Source organism: Mchenga conophoros, linkage group LG5, assembly GCF_057382185.1.
Source record: "Mchenga conophoros isolate Kocher_MC1m ecotype Shallow Benthic linkage group LG5, M_conophoros_male_GT1.1, whole genome shotgun sequence".
Taxonomy (NCBI): domain Eukaryota; kingdom Metazoa; phylum Chordata; class Actinopteri; order Cichliformes; family Cichlidae; genus Mchenga; species Mchenga conophoros.
In genome coordinates, this window is record NC_140530.1 from 15,044,560 (window position 1) to 15,069,944 (window position 25,385).

General features: G+C 42.7%; 1 protein-coding gene across 4 annotated transcripts in view; it reads right to left on the bottom strand.

Moving 5' to 3' along the window:
- dlgap4b (discs, large (Drosophila) homolog-associated protein 4b) overlaps nt 1-25,385 on the bottom strand; it is a 153,328-nt gene that overhangs the window by 13,962 nt on the left and 113,981 nt on the right. Inside the window, exons 4-9 of one of the 4 annotated variants that reach the window (XM_085273524.1) lie at nt 13,781-15,075; nt 13,389-13,603; nt 12,011-12,112; nt 11,140-11,284; nt 9,745-10,000; nt 9,297-9,449 (exon numbers count right to left, since the gene is read on the bottom strand). In XM_085273524.1, coding sequence (XP_085129650.1) covers nt 9,297-9,449; nt 9,745-10,000; nt 11,140-11,284; nt 12,011-12,112; nt 13,389-13,603; nt 13,781-15,007 — 2,098 coding nt within the window. In that variant the 5' untranslated portion in view covers nt 15,008-15,075. The remainder of the gene's footprint in view (nt 1-9,296; nt 9,450-9,744; nt 10,001-11,139; nt 11,285-12,010; nt 12,113-13,388; nt 13,604-13,780; nt 15,076-25,385) is intronic. The other 3 variants (XM_085273525.1, XM_085273526.1, XM_085273527.1) reach the window with 3 other exon arrangements.

The following is a 25,385-nucleotide window of genomic DNA, read 5'->3' on the forward strand; positions in this document are numbered from 1 at the left end:
GCCCTCCAGTCATAAAAGATAACGCAGAGAGAATGTATGCACAAAAGAGGGAGAAAACCACTCAAATAAAATCTGTGTAGTAAGAGATAACATGCAATTAACATTTTTACAACACCTTTACAAGTAAAATATTCTCTCTTTCCACCAGCTTTAATAGTGCATTTATGCTTGTTGTTACAGCATGTTGAGTAATAAATGTCAATTTGGCAAGACACAAAAAAAGCAAGCAGCTGGGCTTTTCAAACATGGGATACATAAGCTTTTTGCAGTGACCCTGACACAGGTCACTTTTAATGTTCTGTCAGATACATCAGTGACAGTGGTGGAGAGCACCATTGCACTCGTGAGAAAATACTTTTTGCACCTATATTAATGAAAACTGTAAGCATTAACTCATTAAGTGTAACTATACATGTTAATATCGATCTCAGTAACTAAATCAATGTAAGCGTGTGTGTGCTGCATGTGACACAGTAGCTCCCTCCGCACCTCACACTCTGACTGAGCGAGTTAGATTGCCGTGGCGAAAAGTAACCAGAGTGCCCAGTCAGACGCTCATCTAGGCCGACGCGTTCAGATGCCATCAGATCAATGGAAAGAAGCGCTCATCTGAAAGGGGCTCGCGTCTGTACGCTTTGACATGTTCAATGCTGCACCAACAAAACAAATATGCTAGCTGTGTGTTAATACTCCACCGCGTCGCAATGCTCCAGTTTCATGGTCACATGGCAGCGTACCATATACAGGGGTTAAAATTCTCAAGCCAAGCTCCTTATACTGGTAACAGTTTGTGTTAGTTTACATGAAATCCACACAACATGAGACCATCACGCAATATAAAAAGCAGATTTTCCAGCTCATACCAACGTCTGCCCTCTGCCTATTAGACCACAATGATTCAATGCTAGCATGGCCATTCATTCAGTTTTCTTTATAGCTTTCATTTCCCTCTGATCTATATTAGTAAAATCAGAAGAAGAATTTGTGATATAAATCTTTTTAAGAATAGAACATTTGGCCATTCTGGAGCTGCGTATAATCCAGTCATCAATCACAAGCTATATAGATGTTCAGTCAGGCTACAGATTCCCATTAAGATCATGTAAACACACTCACAGGCTTCTATAGTTAGTTTAAACACAAGGACTCTGTAGAAGAGACCACTATTCCCCTCATGCTACACACACAGTAATGGCAGAGTGCGATGGAGTACCACTAAAAATGTCTAATCTAAACAGGGAATGTTACTGTAGCACTGTAAACCCTTTGGTTGCTGTGTAATCCCTCAAATAGATGATTTATTTGACATCACATGAGGAAAAACAGAGGAATGAGGAAAAAACCACGGAAGAGAGTTGGCACTGAGAAGAGCCTTTGAAGTTGAGAGAAGAAACTTACCTTTTAAAGCCTGAACCATGAAATAATTGCCAGAAAATTCAATTTTTTTTTAAATGAGACTGTTTACTTTATTTTACGTTCTGATAAAATAAAATAAAATCAAGTAAATATTTGCATATATGAGTTTTAATTGTATCAGATTTGTTAAAAGCACACTGATGATGTGAAAGTCTCAAAAAGTCACAAAAACTCATGCATTAGATATAATATATAACGCCTTAATATAAATTTAAACTTGGCCTATTTAACATCATAGTCAGGCTTAGCTTCACTACCACTTAATCAAAGTGTAAAACGTGGCACAACAGCAGGACATGATCACAGATTCATATAGTCACGTGCTAAATTTTACATTTTAGATTAGAAGAAACAACACAACAGCATCTGGTGAACTCCATTCAACATTTTTTATGCTTCATCAGGTTTCACTGAAAGCTGCGGTCAAAATTCCAAGAAGGGTTTTTAAAAAGCCCTGCAGCAAACATGTGAGCTGCTCTGAATCACTAACAAAAGGGTCATTTGTTCACTCTGCTCCTTATCTTTACCTCCAAACACTCACATACACACACTCACAGCTCATCTGACCTTGTACATATTATTGAGTCAGTTTAATCTGATAAAGTGCGAGTCAATTTTGTCAATTTGCTGTCAGTTACCAGCCTGAAGTACTGGACTGTCACTAGATCTAAGGTCCTTCTGGCAGTCCAAGATGTATGAATACAGAGAGTTCTTTTTCCAATCTAAAAACAGTGCTGTTACTTTATTTAATAGCACAAAAAAGTCTGTATGGAGTAATTCAGGACTGTGAAGGTAAACGTCTGGAAAAATCGAAAATACAATACTTCCTACTGACAGACTAATACCTGTCAACAGCCAAGAAGTCTCGCTTGTGACTGCTGCCCTTTGTCCCCGCTGTGACACTAAACAGCGATGCACTCAAGATGACATTCCAGAGAAGCCTGAACAATGACAGCATTAATAAACAGCGGAGATGATACCCAGTCCACACCTAAACTGGCCCACCTCCAGACATAGAGCGTGTCTTCTTCCTTTCACAGACAGGAGTGCAAACATGCACACCCTTTTACACACCCTTTCCTAATAGGAAACATAAACTGACAATAAAGGATCCACTGGTGTTGCCAATATGGCGAAAGCCTGAATAGTCATAACGGTCAATATCGAGAACACGATTATTCAGCACAATTATTCGCTGACTTTTGCATAATCAGCCATTTGTAGAGCTTAACAAATATCAGATTTGAGTTTCCTCATCAGCCTTAAAAACTTGTAACGGTTCTTCTTGTTGAGCTGATGCATCGATAGTTGATGCATTGAAACACACATTTCAAAGATGGAAGGCACCAACTCTGAGCTAGCCTGAAAGCTGACAAAACAAAAACTGTAAAGTGTCTGGCATCTTTGCACACAAACACTGTCAAACAAATGTCATTCAAGAAACGTTCACTTTAACATTCATCATAGCTATGCACGTCACTATCCACCAAGAATGACCAACATCCTCGCTGATACAGCTGAAAAGTCCACGTTTCCTCTCCTTTTTCTAACGCGAGTTAGACACTAGGCAGAGCACAGCGTGTGATGTGGTGCGCTGGCACTACTAATGCATCCCAGCGTGCGGGGTAACTGTCACCGTGACGAGGTGTTAGAGGGCATAGATAGTGTGCATGTCTGTCTTTGGACACCTGCCCCGCAGATCTCCAAGTGTCACATCACGCTTTCGTCATCTGACCAGAATTCACCCTCTTAACTCTTAATGCCGCCGAATCTGCTTTACTCACGTAACTGTCATAACTGACATCTGCCTCTGAGATTAGTCAGGAGATAAATCAGCAGAGCTGCGCACAACAAACGGGACACTCAAATACAATCAGTATGTTGTCGAATAAATAACATTAATTCCAAAGACTGTATATTTTAGATGGGCAGTGGGTAGGAAGGCCTTGTGTCGAACCTTGTGTCTACTTGACAAACTGTCAAACATTTTTTCCCGTGTCTTTTTGAGCACCGTCGCTGCCACAGTGTTCCCACGAGACTGCAGATTCCTCCACATACAGATTAGCAATGGCATCCATAACCACACGAGTGACACAACCGGTTTTTAACAAGTCTAGAGTTTACCCACACAATCCACTGTTGTTCATACAGCTTAATGAGCAAAGTGTAAAAAGTCAACTGTATGATAGCACAGAAAACAGATGTAGAAAGCCTGTTGCTAGGGCTGCTCGATTATGGCAAAAATGATAATCACGATTATTTTCACTGAAATTGAGATCACGATTATTTGACGATATTTATTTAACCCTTTAAGACCTACTATAGAACCAAGTCCACCAGAGCTTATATTATTTTTATTTATTTTTTTTACATGCTGTAGTGCCATTTGTGGGAGCATTTCAAGTTGCTATACATCAATACAACTGTTATAGCCCATATTTTAATATATGTATGCATTAAGTGCATAGTAATTACATAAATTGCAAAAAAGTGCAATAAACTACAAAAAAAATTGAAAATCGCTTTTGTTTTGTTTACATATATTTCTACTTGGAGAAGTTTAAGAGGTTTATCCCTCAAAACTTTAAATACAATAAAGTTGCAAAAAATAGTTTCCCACCACAGGAAATTTATTTTGAGTGTCTTCATAGTTTTATTTTGGAGATACAGCAATTTTTATATACTGCAGGAAAAACAAAAAACAATCCTATGATGCAAATTTGCAAAGAAAACAGCATGTGCATCATTTCACTGTGGGAAGTGTTACGAACAGCTGATAGGAACGGCAAAGCGTGTTTCTGGAATATTATGTTTTTGTTCCTGCAAGCGCTTTTTATGCAATTTTTGCAAAGCTATATGTGGAACGAAACCGTGACCGAGGACAAGCTGATGGCATCAGATGTAAGTACAACTCCTCCGGTTTCATATGCAAAACAAATTATTGCGCTAGCTTACACGGTTCAGGTTCTACAGGGATTTAAAAATAGTTACGCAAAACGGAGCGTGCTGCTCTGACCGGCTTTAAAGGGTTAACAATGACTTTAAAAAAATAATATAAAATAGTGTGCAACACCACTGAAGTTTTTTTTTTTTAAACTCTTTTCAACCAACGGCAGTCACTCTCCTCTCCAAATAACTATAGCTTTCCGAGCTTCCCTCGGGTCCTCTTAATCAGCGGTCTCCACCCTTTTTTGCGCCACGGACCGGTTTATGCCCGACAATATTTTCACGGACCGGCCTTTAAGGTGTCGCGGATAAATGAGGGAGGGGCTAATAATCGGCTCAGTCATTTTTAATGATCGTTGAAAGCCCAGATCGTAATCGTGATTAAAATTCGATTAATTGAGCAGCCCTACCTGTTGCTATCAGAAAGAGTGCAGTGCAGAAACGCATTAACAACAGAGGAACAGCAAGTAGCACATTCTCTCATCAGACTGTCTCCTGTACTTGCTTAGGTTAAAGATTTCAGCCACACAGGCATACACAGCTGTGGAAACAGAAACATCTTATTTTAAAATCGTATAACAAAAGTGCAGCCAGCTCTTTCTAACCCTAAGCTTTTGTTCAGAACTGCAGAAAAGAGCTACAAAACAGACATGAAGCCAAAAAACTGCTGCCTTTTAGTTACACAAAATAACCCTCAACAGGGATGCACTGAATTAAAAACATATAGCTGGTCTTTGGAGTAAAAAAATTAACAAAGGAGAGAGAGAAAAAAAGTAGATTGCTGAAAAAATGTTTTGATATCTAGATTTTTTTAGATAATTTCAGCATTATGGTTGAAAGCAACATGCTGCATCAATTGTTGTTGTTGTTCAAAAAAAATTAGATTAATCTTCAATTGAGACACAATAGCGGTGTGGGAAATAATTATTTCATCTGCTGCTCAATTTGTAGGTTTGCTCACTTACAATGAGGTTAACAGTCTCTATTAGTTATGGCAGTTTTCTCAACCACCAGTGCGGTGAAGTTATCCTGTACCCTTAAGAGAAAAATAGCTCTAAACGATGTTTCCATCTCCCTGCTTGACTGCGGGGATGGTGTTCGTTGGATCGCACTCAGCATTTCTTTTCCTTCAAACACGACGGGTCAAGTTGGTGCCAAAGAGCTCGATTTTAGTTTCATCTGACCACAGCACTTTCTGCCAAATTTTCACTGAATTATTTAGATGTTCACTGTCAAACTTCTTGAGCAGGAGAAACTTATAGTACTACATTCCTATGTAGTATAGTGCGTTAGCGATGGTGTTCTTGGTGACTGAGGTCCTAACTATCTTCAGATCACTAACAAGCTCCTCTCATGTGTTTTTTGGCTGATCCACCATCTTTCTCATAATCATCTTCACCCTACGAGGAAAAATTTTGCATGATTGTGACCGATTTTATATTTCTTCCAGTTCTGAATAATCGCACGAGCAGTTGTCACGTTCTCATCATTGTTGATGGTCTTGCGTTCCCATGACATACTCTGACACCTCTTTAGTCTTTCCCACTTTGGCGGAAAGGTTGGAATGGAAGAAATTGATTCTGTTGACAGAAGTGCTTTGTACACAAAACAAGTTGAGATTAGTAGTATCTGTAATATACTGTAAATTGTTTGTCACGTGAGCATATAGAGAAATTTTGGGAGCCAGAATTGTGGCTGCGTTGTAGGCAAACAAATACTTGTTTCATTCAACGACATGTTTGTAACTTTTATTTGATGTGTTTTTTTTCTGGATTTTTGGTTGATATTCTGTCTCTCTCCTTTAAAAATAAAACTACCATAAAAATTAGAGACTGCTCCTTTCTTTGGAAGCGAGCTAACTTACAAATTCAGTACTGGATCAAATAATTATTTCCCCCACTGTATGGATAAGAATTTCTGTAAAAAGTAGGGCTCTGCCGCACAAGACACTGGCCTGTGAAGGAAATTTCTATTGCATCAGCAGAATGAGGCAGCCTTGTTACATTACCTTTCAGAAGGCTTTATTCTTTCCGTCCTTATCTGAGGCATGAAGATCAAGTATTACTCTGGAGTGAGTAAGCTTGAAGAATCTGTCTCGATCTATAACTAGGAGCCAGTAAATTTAGAGCATAGGTTATCTGAGTCATGCTGTGAACACAGATATGCTGAAGAATGATTTAAGCTGGTGTTTTTAATGTTTGGTTTTTATGCTACCTTCAGAGATAAACCTTTGCAGGTGGTTTGTGTGCTTTGACATTTATTTATTTATTTATTTAAAAGCACCTGGTTGCCCATTTTCAGCTTGATGTAGCTTGAGGACCACCTCTTTGGTGGTCTCAGTCAGTATTGTCCTGTTTTCATGTTTCATCCAAAAAAATTATTTCAACCAGTTTTCAGTATGATTGAAATTTAATTGACAGAGAACAAATTGGGATCAATAGAAAGACCAGGATGTCATCTTGACAGTAAAGTAGGACTCGTATAGATTGCATTCATGGTGCTTGATGTAGAGGTCTTAGACTCATATCCCTAACAGAGGACAAAAAAAAGAATTGCTGAGGTTTTAGGAGGATATAAATCAGTTTTAAAAACCATCCCAATTTATTAAACCTTAACTAAAGAATAAAGAATAAATCCCAAACTGAGAGAAAAGAAAAATGGGACATGTGCTACAGGACAAACAGCAATCTCCTTTCTCTAAATAGCTTTTTACTATTTGGTAGTTCCCACAAAGCTACCACTGTTTGAAGGGCATTTACCAACATCGGGTTTGGAACATTTGATCAATTCGTTTTAGAAGCTTGAGTGAGTTAAAGTTCCCCCTCAGGGAGAATATTGCAATAGTAATTAAATAATTAAGCACACAACAAGGTAAAAACCAAAGCCTTAAGATACCAGCACACCAGCTATAATCCAGCATATAATCCATCATGTTAAAGGGTACACAACTTTACTAAAGAACACACTAATCTTCATCCCAAAATGCTTATTTAATAAACCAGGACACAACCACATTCTCAATAAAGACTGGAAAGACTGAACATAGTGGATGACAGCTCCAGCTCAGCCGAAACCAATATAAACACTGGATCAGTAACAACAACTGGTTCAAGTGACACTGATGGTTCAGAAACAGCATGAGGTGAACTGTGATGCTGGGTTTATCAGCAAAGTGTGGATTATGTACAGTTTAATCCATTAACATCACAAGAAACACACAACACTGCCTGTAACCATGACCACCACTCCCTTGTCATCGAAACCATCATCAGGACACAGACAGATTTTTCACAGTTACAAAACTGCAGAACCTTAAATGTAACCTGAAAAGGGCTCTAAACCAACATTTGGGCGAATATTGGGGCAGCCCTTAAATAATCCCCCTGTGCAGGCCAATTTTAATGAAGACAAGTGAATACATTTAGCCGTCCACTTAGACTTATGCTCAGAAACACCAGCACAAACTATCAACGGGAATGCTCAATTATCGTCCTAACACCACAAAGCATACGTCCGTTTCCGTGGGCAACAGCTAAACGTCATCCTGTCACCGAACAAGCCGGGACACCAAACTTGAGCTTAATTGATGATAACGTGTAAACAGTAAGCTGAGAACGGTTAGTTTACTTACCCTGTTCTCACAGCGCAGTCAAAAACACACACGAAGTGTCTTGAGTAAAGACTGTTTCAATGACAGCTGTCGACACGCACTACCTGTCACGCCTGTGGAAACGAAAAGCCGGGTTTTGTTGCCTTTTGTTTGGAGCGTCTCTCTGAGCTCCAGGGAGGCGTGGTGGCAGCTCTACTTGATGCCTTCAGGAGCACCTCGGACATTCTATCACCACCGTCAGAAGACCAAAAGCTTTTTTCTTTTCCTTTCTCTCCCCCCATTTTTAAATGCTAATAATAGCATCGGCAAGGTCCTACAACTTTTAAAAATTATTTTATTTTTTAAAATTCAGACATAAAAAAATACAGTAAGGATAACAACAACTGAAATAAAATTAGATCTAAAATGAAATTTTCTTTTTCTAACTGTAAAGTTTTGCAAGATCACAGGCTTGCTGCCAATGAAAGTGTTAGTTTTAATTCTGTTCCACTGCTCTAAAATGCAATTCTAGACACTTTTGGACATTAAATATACTTTACACAACCATATTCATAATGCCTTAAATTTTGCACAAGTAAATTAAGTATTAGTATAACTGCAACAAAGACCCTTTTAAGAAAAATATCTGATTGCTTCTTATACAACAAAAAAAGCAACTCTATCTGATGTCTACACTCTAAACTCTGATAATCAGAAATTAAATTGGATTTAATTTCTCAAATGTAATTTTAATTTTTGTAAGTTTTAATGCAATATTTTTTGAAAAACAAAACAATAGACAAGCTAATTTTTCCTATTGTGTTTATGCACAAGTAAACACGTTTAATTAAAAAAACAAAAAACTAATCCTTGGTTAAAATATGTAGACTGAAGCTACAGAATAATCCCCAAGTAGCACTGAAAAGTTTCATTACCATGAAGGCAGCATGTGGTCTGTGACTTACACACTGTGTGAAGAGCGCCACAAAGTGGATGTTTTTTTTGTTTGTTCGTTTGTTTGTTTTTTAATAGTAACCCATAGCCTAGGAATATGCATCAGGGGCCACTGAGATGTCAACAACCAGTAAAACATTCCGGTGAAATTAAAAGTTAGGTTAGCAAACAAACTGCTCACTGTCTTCTTGTGCTACCATGTCCTGTAATCACAAGTTACACAGTAATGTATACTTAGAGTATGATTTTAATCTAGTCTCTGTCCAGCAGTTTGACAACTTTATATTTGTACTGATAAACATTTTATTTATTTATTTTTCTTTGTAGTTCATGAAGTGGTAAATGGATAGAATGATTTTAGGGGGGAAAGGGGTTGGTTTCACGTTGTTACCTGTGCGTGGGGGTAGGATGTGTGGTCTGTCTGTCCCAAAACGCTGAAGAAAAATTGCAAGTTGTTTCTCCTTTGGTTCTTTGTCCAAGCCTGTGGCTCTCAGGTAAGAGCCAAACTGTTCTTTCCATGTCTTCCATTGTCCAGAAAGTTCGTCTAGCATGGGCAAAAAAGGCTGCATTTGAGCTGCATGTAACGCTGCGTGCATGCTGGAGGATCAGTTGCCCGCCAAAGACCAAGGTTATAATGAACATTCAAACTACTACCATGGAAAACACAAAGCAAAGCAAAGAATTTGGGCTCATGTGATTGTGTCACACTTGAAAAGGAGTGAAAGAAAATGGTTTTATCAGTTTGGGAACACATTACTGTGCTTTGTGGCAATGACTCTTCCTATATTGTTTTATAAAAAATCTGCAATTTACCATCAGTTTTTCAGTCTGGGACTTACCAGTGCTGGTGCTGTAGGTGCGAACCGTGGTGTCAATGGGAGGCGGAGAGCAGCCCGAGTCAATGGATGCAACTTCGTCGTCTTGGGAACAGCCAGCCTGGATGGCTCTCAGGTAGCTGTGGCTGCGGGATCGGAAGCACGTTGGCATGGGTAGGTCTGGAGGCTCTGAGTTGTCCTGAGAATGGGAACGGGAATCTCTAAATGTAGAATCTGAGCTGCGGTCTTCATAATGATGGCTCCTTTCTAGGTCTCGTAGCTAGAGTGAAGGAAAAACAAAACAAAACAAGATGTAGCAGTAGTTATTTTGTTCACTGAAGCTGCTCCTCGCACTCAAGGCGGCTGCCTTGAGAGTAGCTGCTAGGAGTAGCCTCTGGATGTGCAGTAAAACCACCAAATGTGTGCACTTGTGCAAATGTGTGTATGGTTAAGGGTATGTCGAATTTGCTATAAATGCATTTTTATGATGTCCAATAATGATATAGTAGACTGATTTACTTTATAGGCTACATTTGTATGCATTAAAGTTATTTTTTCTTCTAGTGATCTGCACCGTTATTTTAATTTTTTTCCTCACATAAAACTGTACAACAATAATGCTAAAAACAAAGAAACAAACAAAAACAAACAAACAATAAGGCAACAGATGTGACTTTTTTCATGTAGTGACTCAATGCTCATATAAATTCATCTTTTGCGCTGACTTTTCTAAAGGTGAGTGTCAGCACACATTGGCACAATCATGTAAATGTTTCAGGTAATTTGAATTTTTCTGCTCTGGAAAAAGTACATCACTAAGTTAAAAATATAATGCATAATGAATTTGCATGGCTCGCTACTGTGCATGTAAGTTCAATCCCTAAATTGATATACTGGGCGAATGTGTTGTAATGCAGTGAGTGAGCTGTCGGAGATTGGCTGTAAATCCTGTACTAATAGCCTGCACTGCCTCATTTACTGAGGAAGATCAGAGCCACGCTGCACAGTTGTTCATCATCTCACCGACCTTGACATTGGGAGGCTAATAGTTCTTATGTAAGTGGACAAACTGGAAATTTAAACTATCAGTGAGATGCAGTCAGAAAATAGGGAATCTTTGTTCGCTGGGAGCTCGTTTTATTACAGCCGTTCGGGCTGTATCTGTGAAAATGTAAATTATACTAAGTAAACGAGTGTAGCTCGAGGCAGACAAAAGGGTCTTTGACTGGTGATGTGAGAGTAGAAAGTTTGCCAGGAGCCAAATGATGTAAATTATGATCGAGAACAAATGCACTCGGAACTCATTAGGAAGATAATGGAAGCAAATGAGACACAGGCAGAAATGGAAAACATTTTTTTAACCTCTGAAAGATAAGAGACGCCACATTTTCCCTGTCAGTCTTCCAGGAAAACACTGACCTGTCCCATGCGCCTGCCCAAGGTACTGCAAGCCTGGCTGAAGTCATCGTCGTCCCATGGTGGCAAAGATGAGCCTATACTCCCGATACAGTCTAGGTTGTCTAGGCTGCGATTATTGGAGAACTCTCTGAGAGCTGGAAGACAGCTGGGAAGGGAAGTAACCAAAAGATATCCTTTAGGGATATGAAGTCTAAGTAGAAAAACTGATGGAAAATGATTGTAAACAGGATATGCTGTTGCTAATGCACGATGACAGAGAGGCAGAAGGGAAAACTTTGATCAAGGGAGAAAATGAGTGACCAGCAAAACCAGAAATTGAAAGAGAGATAAAAGGAGGACAAGTTTATTATTGAAGTCATCCCTTTAATTCCCACTTTGATGCTCCAAATCTCATCTCTGTTTCATCTAATTTTAGCATTAGTCATTTTAGCATCCCAGCATGCAAAGCCAATGATGTCAGGCGAGGCATGTACAGTGCACAGCGTTCTATGCCATCATGGTGCCAAGACAAAACATGTTTAGGTTTTTATTAAGCTAAAAATAGTATGTTATACATGTTCTTTGTTGGCACACAGTGATAGTGACATGGCAGTAAAATGCCATGGCAAAGTGTATGGACACAGATGTCCCCCTCATTCCCTAATTTGAATAGTGTTGAAGCTACTTTCCACCTAAAAGCACTGGACAGATGGTATTTACAAGCTTACGGGAGGTTAGCAGTTGTTGGCAGCAGGACATGAATTTTTGCATTTGGAGTTTCCACTTTCAGACATCTGAGGGGGGCAGTGCAAAGTCACTGATCATAGACCAATCCGATCTGAAGTGTTCTGCACCGCGCCCCTGAGAAGTGACTTGCAGACCTATCACTAACCTGCTCATTGACCTGCCCAGCTGGTGCAGAGAGGACACACTGTGGAGTGGAGACCACAGGGCATCTAGCTCCCCTTGCAAAAAGGTGTATTCCAGGGTTCTGCTGCTCACGCCAATCAGGTAGGCGCAGAACGGAAGAAAGTAGGGTTGGACGATCAGGAATTAGCAGGGGGGTATTAGGATAAGTCATTCAAGCGTAATTCTAGATTTTTAAATTGCTCGGTGTGTTTGGTAGGTAAGCTGTGCCCATGATTATCAACACCCCCCCCAACCTGCCTCTGATCCAACCAGAATCATAAGATACCTCAAAAGGAAACTATACAACACATTATTGCATCAAGGTTTGTGTCATGTATGTATCTGAATGTAATAGACACTGACAAAAACAAGCCCAAAATACACTAAAGTTTGTCAAAGCATGATAATCTGGGGGAAAAGATGTTATCGCGGGGTATTAAAATTTCATACATTTCTCTAACAAGTCAATATTTGAAAAGTTGATTATACATTAGAAAGCATGACAGCTGTGGCTTAAATTAGTGTAACATCGCTGTGGATAAAAATGAAACAATATGACTATATTTTCTGGCCTTGCATGAAAAGGCACAGTCAATTAGCAATGTCCCACTGTGCTTGCATCACACATTGTGCAATGCTTTGCTCCAGAAACCATGTCACTCAGAGGCAAGTGAGCCACAATCCCACTTAGTCAAAGCGATTGGGCTGATTTGTGCTGATTTACTGGCTGAACGCAAGCAAAACTCAGTGTCGTATTGTGTAAACTGCACTATTGTATAGCGTATTATCTTAGTGACGCTTTCTATGGCCAATAATATGTAGGTAAATCACAGCTGAGGTATGATAGTAAGAGTGACATGTGGACAGCAGCAGGGAGTCTGACACCACTTCTATGCGTGAGTAAGCGCAGCGTGGACTGTGTGTACACGTGTGCACTTGTGTGTGTGTGTCTGTTCTGAGGCTGGGCTTCAGTATGTATCCATAGATTTTTTTTTTTTACTGTTGTTTGATTGTTAAGAGCTTTTGGCAATCAGTATTTATAACAGTGTGTTCTAATAAGTGTTTTGGGCGTTCTCTGTAAATCAGCAGATTTTTTTTGGGGGGGGGGGGGGGGGGGGGGCTACATACATTTTAAAGGGCCAATCAGTAACTTTTCTTCTGACTATAGTCATGCATTAAAAACAACATGTTGTATTTTTCTCAGCTTATCATGACTGTAGAAACAGACATGGTTTCTAGTTGTTCTCATGAATGGTAACCATACGCTTTCTTCTTCTTTGATCCTTGTTTGTATGTAAAGGGTTTCTCCCTTATTGTTTATGCTAATGTGTAATAAACCATAGTTCAGTTTGTGCCCTTACTTGCGTGGGGGAAACTGGTCACTCAGAGACTGCTGGGTAGCCCTGAGGTAGCTCTGACGCCGAGCAGCAGTTTTTGGTGAGGGTTTGGGACTTCCCTCAGAGTCATCGCTGTCTTCCATGTCTCCCATTGCCTTCACATAGCTACCACTCCGCATCCGCCGGCATGGGATTTCATTGGCACCCCCGCTGTGACCTAATGAGCTGCTCCAGTCACCCTATAGCCACCATTAAGTGAACAAAATGAGTCTTCAGTCAGTTTTTAACGATCTATGTTGTTATCTAAGCACTGAAGTGTTTCCCTTGATGGTAATAGCTTATATAAACATACAGTAAACACTCAACAAATAGACAGAATATAATTTTTTATCCACTCTACTTTGTGGGCTACTCACCCTTCTTCCAACCTGTAGGTAGTTGCAGGTTAGTTCTTGTTGACAGGACTTGGATTTGAGCATGGACCTGTCCAGTGTAGCTGAGCCCTTCTGAATAACCTGTCTTGGTTGACCCATGGTTAATGTGGACCATGACCCTCCTTTCATATAGTCACTATCATTCATCATCAAACCTCCTGGTCCACTTAATCCACCTAGTCCACTTAATCCACCACCTCCTCCACCCCCTGGCCCAGGAAGTGCCTGATACTTTAAGTCACTGCTGCTTTTAGATGAGCTGATAGTGTTGTAGCCACTGTGGATGTATCTGTTCTGCCCCCCGTGGCTGTCGGGGCCAGATGGACGCCCGAGAGTCATCATGGCCATGGTGTTGTGGTAGCTGCTCAAATCGCTGCTGTCCAGATCGTCCGAGCTCCAGTAACCCGACATGTTGGAGCGTGGCCGTCGCTTGGCAGTTGCTTCTGATTTTGTACCCCGATCTTTACTTTTGGCTCTGCGATTGTGCTTCCCTCCATCCTCCGTACTAGATGAACCTCCTCCACTGCCGGTCGACCGTCCGTTAACATTTCCTTTCATGTTGTGGCTCTCCAGGGACTGCGACTTCGCAAAGAGCTTCTGCACTGAGTGCAGCATGTAACGAATACGACCAGGACTGTCCGTACGCTGCTTGGCAGCAGCAGCAGCAGATGTTCGGTGAAACTGCAATGTGCTGAATCCATCACGGCCGCCAGGTAACTGTTTATCAAACTCAAGCAGACTTGGTGGGGTCTGGTTCTTGGTCATATGATGTGATATTGTTGCTGAGCCACTTGTAATCATAGGTGTTCGTGCGCTCAGCCCTGCCATGCCCATGCCCATTCCCGTCCCCATGCCCATGCCCATGGACATGGAGGTCCCCATGGTCCCTGTGCTTATTCCTCCGATACTGTCCCCAGGAGGAGAAAAATCAGACTGGTCATAGGAGTTGTAGTGAATCCCAGGAAAGGTGCTGCTGTTGGACAGCTGGTTGTTGAGGGGCAGCATGCATTCTGGTGGAAGGGAGCTTGGGTTGGCTGAAGAGTAAAGGTGGGGGTCCATGGTGCCATAGTGGTCCATTGTGGGACTCAGCAAGTAAGGGCTGCGAGGAAGTGTGGTGGTCTTATGAGAAAAGAGGGCCTCTGAATGGTCTGCAGAAGTGTCGCAGGAATCAGACAGGTGTCTGCTGCGGTTGGTCCCTAAGCCTTTCATGATGGCGAGGAGGTCCAACCCTCTAGAAGACCTCCAGGCCAGAAGAGAGATTCTTTTGAAGATATTTCCTAAAAAAGAGAGACAAACAACCCAACAAAAAAGACAGAAGGAAAAAGGTTTAAGAGCTGATTAATACAGCACTATACAAAACACATAACACAAACACTCAAACTCAACCATCCATATCAGCTTGGCCACACAAATACGCCCACTTCTGTGCTAAACCAGACTAAAACAGAGTAGCTGGAAGGCATTTTTTTGTCTGTACAGTGAATGAGCCAGCTTCCCACTGTCTCCCACAGTGAACATCTGTGTTAAAATGCTAGAAATGGATAGAAAAACAACACGTTAAACAAAGGCGCGCAGTAGCTTGTGGGTCAGGGCATAGATTATCAGTAGGAGAAAAACTGCTGACAGCGCTGAGTTCCTCGAGACGCCTCTGCATTTATGTGGGTCTTTGCAGCTGCCAGCGAACAAATATCTCCTTTTTCTGCCTAATCACATTCAGAAAAAAAAGGTCAATCATCATTGCACAAACATTTCCTTTCATGAGCACCCACAAACAAATGCACACATGAGAAGATTTGATTTTGTGGCCTTTCCTTTAATAATAATAATAAAAAAATCCAAAACATAATATTACACACTTAAGGCAGTTTAAAAAATTATAGTTAACAACACTACCTGCTGTCTCTGGCTGACTCACTGTATCTCCTCCAGGTAAGTTGTGATACACAATGGCCAAATCTCTGTAAAAGCCCTTTCTTTCAGCTTGTATCATTCTCTCTTATTCCATCTATTTCTCTTTCCCTCTCCTCCTCCACTGTCACTTCTCTCTCCACTTCCCACCTCCAGTGGGTATCCCTGGCATGAGTGATGAAGCTCCTGTCCTAGCTTTGCATGGTGAGCCAAGGATGGCGGGCAGAGTGTCATAGTGAAACCAGTAAAAGAGGATTTGACCAGTGGGCGGCGTGCGGCAGGAGTTGGCAGCTACAACTTCTTGTCCTCCTAGTCAAGCTGTGCCAATGCCCTGCCCGGCAGGGCAGCAAGAATGGCGCTTCTCGTCATGGACCATGAACGATTATAATGGAGGGATATCATGCAAAGGTGATAGTGACAGGTATTAGGCTTGTTATCCTGTGTGGATATGTAGTTATTAATAGCTGAATAGTGTAATTATTATTACTCAATTTCTGCTAACTTTTTAAGCCAAAAGAATAGTAAACAAGCCCACCGAGCATCTGTAAATACATTACATTTCAGCTTTTTAAAGCATGCTGCTTCCTTATCTCTGCTGGTGCAGTCGAGTGAATTAATAACTGGAATAATTCTTTGTACATTTTGGCAGACAGCTAATAAACACGTACATTTCTACTGAATTAATTGCCATTTTCAATAAATACTGTTAGTATATTATGATATCACGCTGTAAACTGGAGGTAAACTGGGATAAAATATGGATGTCTTAATGTTAGAGACTACCTCCGAAGGAGATGCAAGGAAAACTAATAATACTGTTAAAACTTAATCTTATATTCAGCACAGTACATTTAATCTTAATTACTTTCAGACAAAGTCAGCTCTGCAGGACAACAACAGTTCCCTGAAAATGTATTAACTTACAGTCGCTCTGCACAAACGCAGACTGCTGTTTGCTACGGAGGTTTTGGGTTCGGGCCAGATAAAAACCATCACTCCCTCATTTGAATTTTAGTCAGGTACTCACATTCCATAAAAAACAATCGTCAAAATAACATTGCTCTTTAATTTTCATCATTCACAGTTTCCATATTGAGAAAGCTAATGTGAATTGTCAGCCTAGCAGTTAATGGCTTTTTATACCACTTCCCTATTCATAAAATTTGAAAGTCAAATTGGAAATCAACCACCAGACCAGAAACAGACATTTCTTCTTCTCTGTCATAGTTTCTATCAATCAGACAGTTTCTTTGGAGAAATGGCGAGGAGATATTTGCTATAAATCTCTATTATCACCTTAGGAGAGCTACAAACATGCATAAAAATCAGATAATGGCACAGTGCAGTGTGAGACAGGCAATAAGTGATGACAAAGCAGCTCACCTAAAAATTACACCTCATTTGAAGGGCAATTTGAGTTGATTACAATTCATTGTTTCAGAGAAGGCACCGAAACATTTGGTGTTACTTCACCTTTAAAAGTATGCACCACGTTGACACACTTTTTGCAATTAACTATTTGCCAAAAAGAAATTGCAACAAAAAAAATCTCCATATAAATTATGAACTGGTTTTATTTCCACCATTATTAGCATGCTCCAGGCACAGACTCATTTAGTGTCATTAACAGAGCCTTTCTGAGTGCCATCTCCGCTGATAGGGTCAAATCCTCTAAATCCTTTTACACCACATTAGCTAACTCATATCCTGCCGTGACATGCCACTCAGCTAAGCTTAGCATACCCTCCTCAGTGTGTCAACCAATATGGCTCAAACTGACACTGATAGCCGCATTATTATTATGTATTGGAGGCAACGTGACAAATCTGTGTGCCTAAATGCCCAGGATCTCAAGCACTCTAATCGAGGATATGCGGTGAAATACACACAGCAAATTTGTCTGCTAATTGACATTTCCTGTATGTTTTGAGCAGACGATCATTGCAGTGCATCCGTATTTAACAAAAGTGCTAATGAAGTGTTTATTATTAGAAGGCTTGGTTTAAATAGGGATGCTTACCAGTGCATGTCACAGAGGCTTATACTTTATAATGACATTAATCATTCAAGTTCAAGCTATAGTTCATTCTGTGCTACAGTGGAAAAGTAGATATTATAGTTAGATTTACATGGAAACGTTGGGTAACGTGGTGCCTTGAGTTCACCATCATGACTCAATGGGACTGGTAGACACTGCATGTTACTATGACTGTCATTAAACAAAATAAAGCTTGGCAGATAATGTATATATGTGACATATAACCAGTGATGTGAGTGCTTATGATGCAAACCTGCCACAACTTTACTTCACTGCGTGACAGAAAGGCGAAGAGACAATTCAACCCTCAGACATTGGAAATTAAGGAATTTAGGTCAAGCCTCTGTTAGCTGGGTCCTAGACATGAGTCCGCGTGTGTGCGTTCTTGGTATTTGTGTGCTCCGAGTGTATACTACTGGTGCGCACACAAATGCATGAATACCAAGAATGTTAATGCGCTTGTGCTCGTGTGTGCTTCTACACCCTTGAGCGTCTGGTGGTGGCATCTCCCTGCCTTGTGCACTGGGGAGCTGCCATCTGCTCTTCCAATGGGAGAAGGAGTGTTTGGCATTGTGTCCAATTCATGACCTTACTCAGTTTCTCAGCCATCACAATGTCAGGGCTACAGGCAATTCACAGTGTCAACCAGAAGAGGGCGACACACTCAACACAAGCTGTACTGGTGTTTCTGCCGAGTTCCATTATTTTTTGATGTTTTTATACAGCATGTGGAAGTATTTATCCTGACAATTCACTTGTTCAAGTCAGAGCTAACAGAATAATTTATCTGTTGCAGATTTTTAATGTGTCAGTGTGATTCCGGACAATGTGTGTGGATTTCAAATAAAGATAAATTCACAATTAAACACTATGGCAGACCTGCTTAGGGTGTACCCCAGCTCTCACCCTGTGGTAGTTAGGATAGGCTCCAGTCCCCCAATAACCCTGAATCGGATAAGTGTAAGAGAATGGATGGATAGACAGATGAAGGACTGGTTGGATAATTTCAGGAACCTACTGTACTTCAGCTTGGATTCTTCTGATTCAGGAAGTGTTAACTTCTTTTTCTGCTTCTTCTTTAGGTGTCGCCACAGCGGATCATCTGCCTCCAACCTGCCCTATTCCTAGCATCCTCTCTGACACCAACCCTCTGCATGTCCTCCTGTTCCATCTTCAACATGCTTTCTTTGATATATCCACTATCCGTCCTTTTCCCAGGTTGGAACTATCTCAACCTTGCCTGTCTGTCTCCAAATTGCTCCAACTGAACTGTCCCTCTGATACACTCATTTCTAATCTTGTCCATCTTGGTCACTCCCAATGAAAATCTTAATATCTTCAGCTCTTCCACCTCCAGCTTGGCCACCAGTCTTTTTGTCAGCAGCAGTGTCTCTGTACCAAACATCACAGCAGGTCTCACTAAACCGTCCCTTTCACTCTTGCGGCTATCCTTAATACACTGTAAACCTACTTATGTGTTTATGTTTTTATCTTCTGTATTAAGAGGTGGGTTTAAGTATAAGTAGTTTAAGTATAACAAAATCTGATATATAAATAAAGTCGTCACTGCCATTGCCATCCTTCTGTCAACAAATAACCACTCACACTGATTTTTAACCCCTGTACCCTGGCTGTCTTCTTCACCTCTCTTCTGCACTGTGGTTGACCCCTGCCATTTAAAGTCATGCACCTTCACTGCCTCTGCTTCACTACTTGGAGGACAAACTAAACAACATCAACACTCATAATGGGGTCAGAGTGTGCTTCTCCTGTCTCTCCTTTACTTTCTTAATTTTTTATTCGTCATCTCTTAATGATCCTGATACAGATTCATTGGCAAATAGCTAAAAATTGGCCAATATGCCGGTCGAGTTATATTTTGTGCTTTTCATTCATGGAATCGTGGGTTTTAAATTCAAATTGTTTAGACTTCAAATGATGATTTAAATGAAGATGAAAACAACCACCAAGACATCTGAAACAATGACAATAGTTTTTATGCTTGAGTTCAAGATTTTATCTTTAAGACAATTATTGTCACGGTCCGGGGCAGCGGCCGTGTGGAGAATGGAAAGGAGGACTCAAAACGCAGCACTTATTCAGGTGTGAGGGTGATTTATTGATAATATCCTATATAAAGTGGGGATGGTAAAACAGAACTAAGGATGAACTAACTGGGAGAAACTACACAAAGAAATAGCAAACCTGAGCATGAAGGGAGAACAGCAGGGAGAGCACGCAGGGGATTACACCAGGTATGAACACAGACGACGCGACGAGGAGCAGAGGAAATCACACACTATAAGTACACGAAGAGACACTGGGAAATCACACACAGGTGGGGGAAACAGCTGGACCTGATTAACCTGACGAGACAGGGGAACACTAACACCAGGGACCAACAGAGGGAGCACAAACCCAGAACCCAGTGTCTAAAATCCCAAACACAAACCATCCCAAAACAGCCATGAATAATAATGCAAGTAATAACAATAAAGAACATAAACATAAAGTCACTGAGTCATGGTCGCAGGACCATGACAGTACCCCCCCCTCAAGGGCTGGCCCCCGACAGCCACAGAAACACACCACCAGATCCGGGCGGGCGGCAGGGGGCCCAGGACGGAGGGACCGGGCCAAGACCAAAGACGGAGGCCCCAGAGTCCCAAACAAATGTTCACAAAAAAAACCTCACAGGGGAGCAGAGTCCAAAACACAGTTCAGGTGGCCGGCCAGGGGCCCGATAACACAGGAGGCCAGGATGGGACAGTTCAGGAGGCCGGCCACGAAGAAGGCCGTGGAGGCGCACAAAAGGTTCAGGAGGCCGGCCGTGCGGAAGGCAACGGCGGCCACTCAGGCGAAGAGGGTCCGGGGGCCGGCCGTGCGGAAGGCAACGGCGGCCGCTCAGGCAATGGCGGTCTGGGGGCCGGCCGTGCGGAAGGCAATGGCGGCCGCTCAGGTGACGGCGCCCGGCCAGTAGCCTAGCCAGCGGTCCAGAAAACGGCCGTTTAGCTCCAGACCCAAACGAGGCTGGGCCAGGCGAGGCTGAGGGCACGGAAGCCGGGACCGCAGCAGGCGGAGATGATGATGCAGACACGAAGGCTGGACCAGACGAGGATGCAGACACGGAGGCTGGACCAGACGAGGCTGAAGCCGGACCGGGCGAGGATGAAGCTGTAGCTGAAGCTGGGCCGGGCGAAGCTGTAGCTGAAGCTGGGCCAGGTGAGGATGAAGCTGGACCAGAATCAGGCGAGGATGAAGCTGAGGATGAAGCCGGACCAGGCGAGGATGAAGCCGGGCCAGGCGAAGCTGACGCTGTAGCCGAAGCCAGGCCAGGTGAGGATGAAGCTGGACCAGAATCAGGCGAGGATGAAGCCGGGCCAGGCGATGATGAAGCTGAAGCTGAAGCTGGGCCAGGCGAGGATGAAGCTGAAGCTGGACCAGGCGAGGATGAAGCTGAAGCTGGACCAGGCGAGGATGAAGCCGGGCCAGGCGAGGATGAAGCCGGGCCAGGCGAGAATGAAGTGTGGCCAGGCGTGGATGAAGCCGGGCCAGGCGTGGCTGCGTCCTCAGGCTGAGGCGTGGTAGTAGCAGGTGGTATCGCTGCAGGTGGTGGTACTGCAGGAGGCGGCGCTGCAGCCACGGGTGGAGAAGCAGCCACAGGTGGAGAAGCAGCCACAGGAGGCCGGACGGGCTCCTCGGGCCCCCCAGCCGACGTGGCAGCCGGTGTGGCATGAGGCCGGACGGGCTCCCCGGGCCCCCCAGCGAAAACAGCCACAGAACCAGCGGGCACACACAAAACAAAACTAGGAGGCACGTGGGCCTCTGGCACACATGAAACAAAACTAGGAGGCACGTGGGCCTCTGGCGCACGTACGGAGGGCTGCAGCTGCGCAGAGCACTGACCCTGCTCAGGCAGTGACAGCCCGGTGCAGTTCACAGCTGGCATCTTGGCCTCCAGGGGTCCAGAGTAAGCTGAGGGCAGTAACCCAGCCTCTGGGGAAGCCCCGGAGTGAGCAACAGTCTCTAATGTTGCCAGCTTTTGAGGAACAGGTCCGTAGCGAAACAGTTTGTCTCCCTGCCCAGAAACAGCGGTGGAAAAACAGTGCGAAAATTGTGGCTCAGCCATTACCGGAACTGTGGGCTGTAGCGATGCTAGCGGTGGTGGTGGCTGAGTGGCTAACTGGAGCGGCGGCAGAACGGGTAATTGAGCCCTTAGGGAGGCTAACGGTTGAGCCACAGACCTGGGAGCTTGTGGCTGGACACAGAACTGAGCCGGAGAATGGTGATAAAGTCCTGGCTCAGAAGGAGCGGCAGAGAAACAGTCTCTCGGTTTTACAGAGGGTTTGTAGACGCCCACTTGCGAAGGATCCGTTACCACGAAGGTAGGTAAGCTATCTACACTGTCTCTCATCCCGCTCTGAATAGCCCCAGAAAACAGAGTCCCAGAATCTGGGGAAGCCAGAACATGTCGCTCGCTCACCGCCTCGGGCTGCTCGAAAGTAAAAGCAGACGGGGGGGTGAAGTCCGAGGTCCAAAAGGAGGAACTCCCGCTCCCACGAACAAAGCGAGCCCAGAAGCCATGGGAGACCGGTCACCAGACGCTGTAGCCGCCTCTCTATAGCGCGCTGGGACGTGCCACTCGGGTTTTCCAGCCACCGGTCGATGAGCTCCTGTGTGGCATCGATGAGATTTTCCCGTAGCTCCTTGGACGGGTTAAGCGCTGCTGGGTCCATGTTGTGGTCGCGTCGTACTGTCACGGTCCGGGGCAGCGGCCGTGTGGAGAATGGAAAGGAGGACTCAAAACGCAGCACTTATTCAGGTGTGAGGGTGATTTATTGATAATATCCTATATAAAGTGGGGATGGTAAAACAGAACTAAGGATGAACTAACTGGGAGAAACTACACAAAGGAGTGGCAAACCTGAACATGAAGGGAGAACAGCAGGGAGAGCACGCAGGGGATTTCACAGGGTATGAACACAGACGACGCGACGAGGAGCAGAGGAAATCACACACTATAAGTACACAAAGAGACACTGGGAAATCACACACAGGTGGGGGAAACAGCTGGACCTGATTAACCTGACGAGACAGGGGAACACTAACACCAGGGACCAACAGAGGGAGCACAAACCCAGAACCCAGTGTCTAAAATCCCAAACACAAACCATCCCAAAACAGCCATGAATAATAATGAAAGTAATAACAATAAAGAACATAAACATAAAGTCACTGAGTCATGGTCGCAGGACCATGACAATTATACTTTCTCAGTATGTAGAAAATAAGACATAAACTAGTAAACTAAGAAATATAATACGGATTACACGTGGAATGTGTGGGTAAGAGTAAAATAGCACTACAAAACAGAAAAATGCAAGTAAATGTATAATGTCTAGGACATTAATGTATTTTTCATATACAAATATAAAAATATATAAAAGCACAAGCCTGTGCACTGACAGTGAAAAAACCCTAAATACAAATTTCAGTAATTCCTATTATAATTAATATTACTCAATTTGCATAGTTCTTGGCACAAAACTAGTTCCAAATTTAAATGTGGGCCCTGATTTAATACATAGCGAGAATTCCTATTCCCAGTATATTAATTAGCAAACCCAAGAATCGAGGAAATATTAAGACCGTTGCTAAACTCTGTATTAAAAAAGTTTTAGCTGTAGCACAAGTATTCAAATTTTTAGACTAGTTGCCAGTTTTTAGATTGGCAAGTCTGTGGGTGGACAATTTTCGATGAGCCACTGTGGAAAGGAAATCATCCCCTCATCTGAGCAACAATATCCAGAGAGGCAGTTTGTCAGAGCACAGCTCAGTCAGTCAGCCCTGAGCCCATCTGCTCCATAGGCTTACAGCACTGCCCTGAAAGACAGGGGGCAGCTTTGTGTGTGTGTGCGTGTGTGTGCGTGTGTGTGTGTGTGTGTGTGTGTGTGTGTGTGTGTGTGTGTGTGTGTGAGACATGTAACAAGACTGATGAATGCTTACAGACTGCTGGTGAGGAGGAAGGGACAGAAGGAAGTGAGGGAAAATCTGTAGGGAGAAAGGTGTGGGATTTGACAGCAGTGAAAATGAAAGCAATCTAAAAGAAAGGAGAAGGTGTGAAAATCAGTCAATGTGTTGTAAACTGCGCACTGGGGAGAAGGTAAAAATCCAGTAAAACAAAAGAACAGAAATCAGTAAGAGGGAGGAAAAGAAAGAAAGAGAGAAATAAAAAAGGAGAAAAATGGCTGCCAAGGGAGCAAAAGAGTTCAATGAGGTCAGTTTTTCAATGAGTTCAGTGAGTGCCTAGATAAAGCAAAGAAGATACTTCTTTTTTTCTTTGAGGAACGGTAATCAGATGGTACTGGAGGAGGAGATGTGTGGCAGCGTAACGTCTGATGCATGTGTTTATTCCAGAAAGGTGTGAAGGTGTAAATAAGTGTGAATATGTGAGACATATGCGTGTGAGAGATAATAATTGCCTACGGCTGGCTGAGATCTTAGAATTTCCATACCTTTGTTTTATGTTGTAAGGGTTTTGCAAGTTCAGGTGAAAAGTAATTGAATATTTCGTGTATGTGTGTGTGAGCGAACACACACACACACGTATGCATACCTGGATGCATGTGTGAGTTATATTATTAATAATAAATAGTGTACATGGATGTGCATTGGTGTGTGTGTGTGAGCAAAGCAGGCTAACCTTGTCCTAATTACAGTCTATCTATTCCATCAGTGCTGTGCTCTGGCCTATTTTCACAGCTATAAATTTACCACTCTCCCCTCTGTTGTGATAGATGACCCACTCATTTTAGCCCTTCTCTAAAGACTGTGAGCCAGAAAGGAAGTCAGTGGAAGACAGTGGCACCACTTCACTACTTCTGATGGCAGTGATGGAACTTTCCATGTCCTCAAAACTATTGAGTTCTGTTCTGGGCCATGCCTCTTAATCTTTGAATTCAGGTGTTTTCAGCCCCATCGACATGCAATATGCCTTTACAAACATTCGTGAGAGAATGAGTTGTTCTAAAGACCTCAGTGAATCTAAGTGTGGTCCTGTGAAAGGTGTCACGGTTACAAGAAATCAGTTCATGAAATTTCTCCCCTCCTGGATGTTCCACAATCAGCTGTGAGTGGTATTAGTGCAACATGGAAGTGCTTAGTCATAGCCACAAAGTGTCAGGCTACATAAAGTTACAGAGCGGGGTTGCCGGCTGTTGAGGCGCTTAGTGCATGAAAGTCACCAGCGCTCTGCTGACTCTATAACTGTAGCCTTCCAAACCACCTCTGTCATCAACATCAGCAGAAAACCTGTGCACTACAGCTTCGTGGCAGGTGCAGATGTTGCAACGACGGTTATCCGGTCGTTAAGTCTGACGTCACTAGCCGTGTCTGGGCCTAAACTCCGCTGCAGGTCCATATATGAAACGATCACTATGGCATTACTGAGAGTCGAAAAACTGTCTAAAGTCTTTCATCTTTAATAAAATGATCAGCGTTCTGCTCTACCAGGTGTAACAATTGAGTTTAACATCCAGGCATCCATGAAAACGAAATTTATGACATTTAACGGAGTTAGAAGTTAGTAGGAAGTTAGCTCGCTAGCTTCTATCTAAATACAATATAGCATGTCCTGACTGC